The 8287-nt window shown below is 41.2% G+C and overlaps 1 protein-coding gene across 1 annotated transcript; it reads left to right on the plus strand.

Moving 5' to 3' along the window:
* Positions 1 to 4516: 4516 nt before the first annotated feature.
* Positions 4517 to 5571, plus strand: LOC138881437 (uncharacterized). Its single transcript, XM_070161662.1, has 2 exons — positions 4517 to 4558; positions 4651 to 5571. The coding sequence occupies exons 1-2, from the start codon at positions 4517 to 4519 to the stop codon at positions 5569 to 5571; spliced, it is 963 nt and encodes a 320-aa protein (XP_070017763.1).
* Positions 5572 to 8287: the final 2716 nt, after the last annotated feature.

Genomic DNA, 8287 nt, shown 5'->3' on the forward strand with positions numbered 1-8287 from the left:
TTATGTCATTTGTGATGTGTGTGCAAAATTTCAGGTCATTCGGACATCGTTTGGTCGGGATTTTGATCGGAAGTGTATTTTCGGAAGTTTTTGGAAACTTAGGCTTGAATTCGATGCGTTTTGGGTAATTTGATATTGTTTGAGGTGTTTTGATGATTTGAGCAGGTTTTAATGATGTCATGAATTATGTTGGCATTTTTGGTCGGGGTCCCATGAGGCTCGGATAAGTTTTGGAAGAGTTTTTGGAAGATTTTTGCCGTTTTGAGCATAAGCATGTAATGATCCAAGGGTCTATTTTTAGTTCTAGAGATCCAAATTCGATTTCGAGACTTCCAAAATTTAAATCATGAATTATAGGACTGATCTGAAAATTTTGGTTTAATTTCATCAAGTCGCGATTGGGTTTTTGACGTGAAATGTGAGTTAATTGTTTAACGAGCGAAATGGGTATTGAACTGGGCAAACGAGCTCCGAATTGAGTTTTGATTGAGCGGTTGTGTTCGTATTATTATTTGTGACTCATAGGAATGAGAATCGTCTAATTCCGAATTCGTATGATGGAGTTAGAGCCTTTTTAGTGAAAATAAAAGCTGCTGCAATTTCTGTTGCTAAGCTGTCTTTCTTTGGACAGCAATGTGCAGTCGTGGAGCATACTTCGGAGACCTATATCTTTTGACTTATAAAGATATTTGAGATGATTCAAAAAAAAAAGTTGTATCCCTTCATATCTAGTTTCCAGAAAGATAAATAAATCGTAATTTGGACATTTGTAGAGAAAGTTATGATTGGTTGAAGATGACTGGTGGAGCAGTTTCTCCAGAAATTTTCTGATTTCATGGAGCCGATTTAGAAACTCATATCTCGGGATATATAAAGAGTTATATGGTGTACAACCTATCCAATTAAAGATCTTTGAGTCTAGTTTCTAAATATTTAAAACGTTTGTCATTTGGATATTTATACAAGACGTCATGGGTGTTTAAACAGAAGGTGTCCGACAAGGAACAATTTTAATAGGATGTACAACTTGTATAGCACAAGTGCAAGGTACAACTCGACGAAGCACGGGCAGATTCTTTTAAACACGGATTTGGCTTATTTCTTTCATTTCTTTCATTTGGCTTGGATTATTTTGGAGAGAATTTCAAGGGGGATTTCATCAAGCATCAAAGGTGAGTTGTTTCTACTTATTTCCAAGTTAAATACATGGATTAGAGCTGAAAACTCAAGTAATTTATGGACAAAAATGGTGGTTTAGGGCTTGAAACTTAAGAGAATTAAATGGTAATTTGAGGGGTCAAATATACTCCGATTTTTGTGAATTTGGTATGTATAGACTCGTGGCGAGATAAGGGTCGTATTGATGTAAAAATTTCTGAATTTCGAGACGTGGGCCCGGGGCTCAGGTTTTGCTAATTTCGGGATTTTTGACATTTTTGGAGTCTTTTCGATTGAGTTATATTCCCTTAGCCTATTGTAACGTATTCGTTATGGTTTTGACTAGATTCGACGTACGAAGAGGTCGATTCAAGAGGAAAGGGCATTGCGGACTAGTCTACGGCCGGTTAGAGGTGAGTAATAGATGTAAATGCTATTCTGAGGGTTTGAAACCCCGGACTTTCACATCGTAACGTTATATTGAGGCGTGACACGCACTCCATGGTGAGTGCGGGGTCGGATACTACTGGGGATTGTGACTTGGTCCACCCCGTGTGATGTTTATACTATACTGGTGATTGATACACATACTTCATTGATATTACTGGGCTTGATGCCATGTTTGGGGCCTTGTGCCGATTTGTAAAATCCTTCGAGGATTGATATTACTGCTTAGCATGATTTGCATATCATTTAATTTCAGTCCAAGGTTTTAAATGTTGTTTTGCAAACTCAGCCATAATTCTAAGTGTTGAAAACTTAAATGATATTTTTAAATGTATTCCGGGCTGGGAACTTCTGTTTTGTAAATGCCCAAGGGGCTTATTATATTATTTTCTGGACTGATTATAAAGTGACTTGAAACAGTGGTAACAATGACACTGTGTGATATACTTGAAACAGTGGTAACAATGACACTGTGTGATATACTTGAAATAGTGGTAACAATGACACTGGATGATATACTTGAACAGTGGTAACAATGGCACTGTATGATATAAATTGGTCAGGTAACAATGGCTGACCGGTCAGGTAACAATGACTGACCAAGATATTGCGCTTGGGCTGTAGGAGCCCCTCCGGAGTCTGTACACACCCCCAGTGAGCGCCGTCGACGATAAATAAATATGGATGGCTCGGGCTGCACGCCGCAGTGGGTACTGGAATGTACCATCATATGCATTGCATTGCATTCATGTATTTCTATTTATATTGTTGTTTAGCTGCTCAGTTCCATATGTTGCTGTATATTTGGATTTTAGCTTACTTTGTCTATTTACTGGATTTTCTTATCTTCGGACTGTAGTTACTTTTATTACTCACTGGGTCGGAGTACTCACTTTACTCTCTGCACCTTGTGTGCAGATCCAGGGCAGTCTCAGGCTCAGTAGATCCAGTTGATCAGCAGATCCAGCTTCTGGGAGTATCGAGGTAGCTGCACGGCGTTCGCAGCCATTGATCTTCTCCCTCCTATCCTATCTCTTTATTTCCGCATTATCAGACTTTGGATATACCATGTATTAGGATGATATTCTGTATTCTAGAGGCTCAGATTCGTGACACCGGGTCCTAGTGAGATTATGTTGTGTATTTTGTTAAATTCTTCAGTACTTTAATCTTGCTTAACTGATATTTCTTTCCGCTATTTTTGATAAATTGAGTTAAGTATTGAATAATGGTCGGGCTTGCCTAGTAGTGTGTTGGGCGCTATCACGACCGGGATTTAGGTCGTGACACTAGACTGGGTTAAGCTGGGCGGGACCAGACTATTTTAAAATGGGACTTTTTCGTATATATATGAGATTTTAAACTTATTTACCCGTTTCTTTCTAAGTTTTCATATTTATAGAAAGTAACTAAAGTTTTTTCCAAAATATATACAAATCCGATCAAAATCTACAATTTATCTACAACTCAAATAATTGTTTTTACAGAATCCGGTCAAAAATTATAATTTACGTACAATTTATATACAACTTGTATACAATTATGTAAATTGTAGATATTTCCTATACTGTTTGTATACTCGACACTAATCAAAAAACTATCTCTCTCTGCCAAACGCTCTCTCCCCATCCCTAATGGTCAAAATCAGACCACCTCACCCCACTAAACAGCGGCGACTACCCCACGCCGGCGACCACCCCCACCAGCAGGTAAGCCCCCCTCCCCCCACTCTCACGCCTCCCTTCCTCTCTCTCCTCTTTCTTCTTTACCCCTTCCCCACTCCCTTACTAGAGCTGTATTTTGCTTCTCTACTGTGGTTCTATTTTGGGTTTGGTAAAAAGATTGAATTTTGGGTTTCACAGTGAGTCTGAAATTGTGCGATCAATGCAAGTAAGTAAAAAGGGTTATTTTTGTGCTTTTTTGTGTTTTTGTTGATCGTTGATTCATATAAGTTGTTGAGTTTACTGTTATGAGTTTTGCTATTATTTGGTGATTATGCTTGAATATGTGATTATTCTGTCCAATTGACCACTCCCCAAAAAAATTCACCTAGCTTTGCTCTGTATTTAGCAATTGTTTCTTTGGATTCTTTTATTTGTTGTTATATACGTTGTTGTTGATTTATTTTTCTGACTTTGTTGTATTTTTTTAGGGTTCTTTTTGACTATTTTTTGTTTATTTATTTATTTTTTAAAAAATCAAAAATTCAATTTAAGGTTTTATTACAACCTTTTTGCGCTCTTTTGCTATAGGTGGGGCCTCACCAGTGGTAGCGGTGACAACCCCTCCTTTGTTTATTTTATGCGTGTTTTAGGTTAGGGACTGTGGCTATTAGTGGTGAGCGGAACATGCAAACATAAGGAACAACGCCAGCAAGGGTCAACGAGGGGTGGCAGAAGTGGGACGCGAACGTGCTAGCTGGGCGCAACATCATCGTATATACCAAGACAATTCTCAGGTCCTACTTGCGGGAGTTGGTACCTCCTGTTTTTCTTTTCCCCTTTATTATGTTAGTTAAATTATTGCAATCTTAGTTCCTATTAGTTTATTCATAGTATTAGTGCGCTTATAGTTGCAGCCTATCTTTGTCTAGCTTGGTCAGTTGCCTTGTGTGTGTTAGTGATTTTCCTTTAGTCTGTCGTAGGTATAGTGGCTGTGGTCTGGGATGGTCGAATGAGTTCATGTCTTCGGGGGGAGCAGGGGGCGGGGTGGGAGGTAGGGCAGGGGTTAAGGGGTAGGTCGGGAGGCAAGGGAGGTAAAGGAAACAGGGGTGCCTATAGGTTAAGAATCGGGTCATGGAACGTAAGTACATTGACAAGTAAGTCTATAGAGTTGGTGAAGATTCTTCAGAAGAGGAGGGTCAATATAGCGTGTGTCCAGGAGACTAGGTGAGTAAGGTCGAGGGCGAAGGATGTGGACGGGTATAAACTTTGGTACTCAGGAGTCCAAAGAGGTAAGAATGGAGTAGGTATCTTGGTGGATAGGGAACTCAGAGAGTCTGTGGTTGAGGTTAGATGAGTGAATGATAGATTGTTGGTTATTAAGTTGGTGGTTGGAGAGCACACCCTGAATGTCGTTAGCGCCTATGGGCTGCATGCGGGCCTAGATGAGGAGGCTAAACGACACTTCTGGGAGGGGTTAGATGAGATTGTGCACCAGGTTTCGCCTGCTGGGAATTTGTTCATAGGAGGAGATTTCAATGGTCACATTGGGGCGACCGCAGGTGGCTATGGTGAGGTACATGGAGGCTTTGGTTTTGGGGAGAGGAACGGAGGAGGTACCTCGCTGTTGGACTTCGCTAAGGCTTTTGGGTTGGTGATTGCAAACTCTAACTTTTCGAAGAGGAAAGTGCATTTGGTTACTTTTCAAAATGCGGTAGCGAAGACTCAGATTGACTATCTCCTCCTCTGGAGGTGTGACAGCGGGTTGTGCAAGGACTGTAAGGTGATTTCGAGTGAGACACTCGTGACACAGCATAGACTGTTGGTGCTAGATGTTGGTATTAGGTTTAAGAGGAGGAAAAGTTCTGCTCGGGGAAAACCAAGAATCAGGTGGGGAGCCTTGACTAAGGATAAAGCTCAAGAGTTGGAGTGTCGGTTGTCGGCTCTGGGAGCTTTGAGGAGTAGTGGGGACGCGAACACTATGTGGTCAGCGACAGCAGACTGTATAAGGGAATCTGCGAGAGAGGTGCTAGGGGTCTCAACCGGTGTCTCTGGTGGGAATAAAGGAGATTGGGGGTGGAATGAAGTGGTCCAAGGCAAAGTGGAAGCAAAAAAGGCAGCATACCTGAAGTTAGTGGAGAGCAGAGGTGAGGAGGAGAGGCGAGCGTGCATAGAGAGATATAAGGTAGCTAGGAAGGAAGCTAATTATCGGTCACGGAGGCTAAGAATGCGGCGTATGGTCGTATGTACGAGGAACTGGGGGAAAAAGGCAGGGAGAATAAGTTATTCCGGTTGGCCAAGTTAAGAGTTGGACCAAGTGAGATACATTAAGGATGAAGATGGTAAGAGTAGTGGTGGAAGATGCCCAGATTAAGAGGAGATGGCAGACTTACTTTCATAAACTTCTGAATGAAAAAGGGGATCATGATATTGTACTAGGTGAATTGGAACATTCCGAGAGTCACCGTGACTCCGGGCACTGCAGGTGTATCGAGGCCGAGGAGGTCATGGGGGCTATGCATAAGATGAGTAGGGGCAGAGCGACCGGGCTAGACGAGATTCCGGTGGAATTTTGGATGTATGTAGGGAGAGTAGGTGTGGAGTGGTTGACCGGGTTGTTTAATATTATTTTTAAGGCGAGGAGGATGCCGGATGAGTGGAGGTGGAGTATGGTGGTTCCATTGTATAAGAACAAAGGTGATATCCAGAGTTGTAACAATTATAGGGATATCAAATTACTGAGTCATACCATGAAAGTATGGGAGAGGGTGATTGAAGCGAGAATGAGGATGACAGTGTCTGTATCTGACAACCAGTTCAGGTTCATGCCGGGTCGTTCTACCATAGAAGCTATACACCTTGTTAGGAGGTTGGTGGAACTGTACAGAGAGAGAAAGAAGGATTTTCACATGGTGTTTATTGACCTAGAAAAAGCGTATGACAAGGTTCCTAGAGAAGTTCTCTGGAGATGTTTGGAGGCAAAATGTATGTTTGTTCCTTATGTTATGGCAATTAAGGACATGTATGATGGGGCTAAGACTCGGGTTAGGACAGTTGGAGGGGACTTTGAGCCTTTTCCGGTTGAAATGGGATTACACCAAGGCTCTGCGCTCAGTCCGTTCTTATTCGCCCTGGTGATGGATGCGATATCAAACCATATTCAAAGGGAGGTTCCATGGTGCATGCTATTCGCTGATAACATAGTTCTGATTGATGAATTACGAGCCGGTGTTAACGAGATATTGGAAGTTTGGAGACAGACTCTTGAGTCTAAAGGATTCAATCTAAGCAGAACGAAGACGGAATACCTCGACTGTAAGTTCAGCGCTGGGCCGGGGGAAGTGGACGTGGATGTGAGGCTTGAGTCACAGGTTATCCCAAGTAGAGGCAGCTTTAAGTACCTTGATTCGGTTATCCACGGGGAAGGGGAGATCGACGAGGATATCACACACCGTATTGATGTAGGATGGATGAAGTGGAGGGTGGCATATAGAGTCTTGTGTGACAAGGGAGTGCCAACGATACTCAAAGGTAAGTTCTATAAAGCGGTGGTTAGACCAGCCATGATGTATGAGGCTGGGTGTTGGCCTGTTAAGAACTCACATATCCAAAATATGAAAGTAGCAGAAATGAGGATGTTGAGGTGGATGTGTGGGCACACTAGGATGGATAAGATTAGGAATTATGACATTCGGGAGAAGGTGCGCGTGGCTCTTATTGATGACAAGATGCGGGAAGCGAAGCTCAGATGGTTCGGGCATGTACAGAGGAGAAGCCCAGATGCTCCAGTAAGGAGGTGTGAGTGGTTGGTCATGGAAGGCACGAGAAGAGGTAGAGGGCGGACTAAGAAGTATTGGGGAGAGGTGATCATGCAGGATATGGCGAGGCTTCAGATTTTCGAGGACATGACACTTGATAGGAAGTTGTAGAGGTCGAGTATTACTATTGTAGGCTAGGAGGTAGTTGAGTCTTGCGTTACTTTATACCTTTGTGAGCCTAGTTCGGTGGAGTTTTTTCTAAGATAGCTAGGGGAAATGTCGTGTCTTACTATTTTCTATTTTCGACGCAGGATCCATTTACTAGCCATCGTTTTTGCTTTGCATTTTTCTTCTGCATTTTATGTTCCTTTTTCCCTATGATCTTCATGGTGAATCTAATATTCTCTCCTTTTGTTTTTTCATTATTTTGAGCCGAGGGTCTTTCTGAAATAACCTCTCTACCCCTTCGGGGTAGGGGTAAGGTCTGCGTACACACTACCCTCCCCAGACCCCACTTGTGAGATTTTACTGGGTTGTTGTTGTTGTTGTTTCGAGTTTCAATATGAAATTCCAACCAAAACAGCCTTGAATCTTTACCAAATTCTCTTAAATATTGAGATATAAACTCCAAAGGATAATCCCAATAATTTTCAACAACACCCAATCAAATGAAAAATAATTTTACAAATTTCGATTTTCGATTTCAAAGCTTCTAAGCTCATGTATACATTACCAACTTCTGTTTAGTTTCAATTACACTGTCAATTAGATTCAGTTTAATTCTAAACACCACTCTCGTCAACAATTTCTTGTTTATTCATTTAAAAATGTTATGGTAGCCCATTTATATTGGTGCTTCAAGTATGCATCACTATTAGAAATTAGGTAAAAACCGATTCGGTCGGTCCAAAAAGCCGACCGAAGTTGGTCGATTTTTCAAAATATTTTTTTTAAAATTTTTTTTGAAGAAATCGACCAACTTTGATCGATTTTCTTTGGTGCAAAAATGCGAAAAACTATTTTTGCGCCCCCGCAAAATTTATTTTTCAAGAAACATATCAACTTTGGTCGGTTTTTCATTTAAATAAATTAAAATTAATGTTAAAAAAATCAACTGAAATCCGTAGGTTAATTCCGCCGGTCATTTTAAATAGCCAGTCGAATTCGGTCGGCAATTTTATTCTTTAATAAAATCGATCGACATCGGTCGGTTATTTTCGCGCGAAAATGCAATTAAAGAGTATAAATGAAATAAAAGATAGT

Source organism: Nicotiana sylvestris, chromosome 11 (genome assembly GCF_000393655.2).
Source record: "Nicotiana sylvestris chromosome 11, ASM39365v2, whole genome shotgun sequence".
Classification (NCBI taxonomy): Eukaryota; Viridiplantae; Streptophyta; class Magnoliopsida; order Solanales; family Solanaceae; genus Nicotiana; species Nicotiana sylvestris.

What these genes read in the sequence shown, in the direction of transcription:
- LOC138881437 (XM_070161662.1), top strand. Translation starts at nt 4,517, where the DNA reads ATGTGGACGGGTATAAACTTTGGTACTCAGGAGTCCAAAGAG. An exon ending in GTACTCAGGAGTCCAAAGAG is followed by an intron (nt 4,559 to 4,650) that starts GTAAGAATGGAG and finishes TTGGTTATTAAG; the next exon opens with TTGGTGGTTGGAGAGCACAC.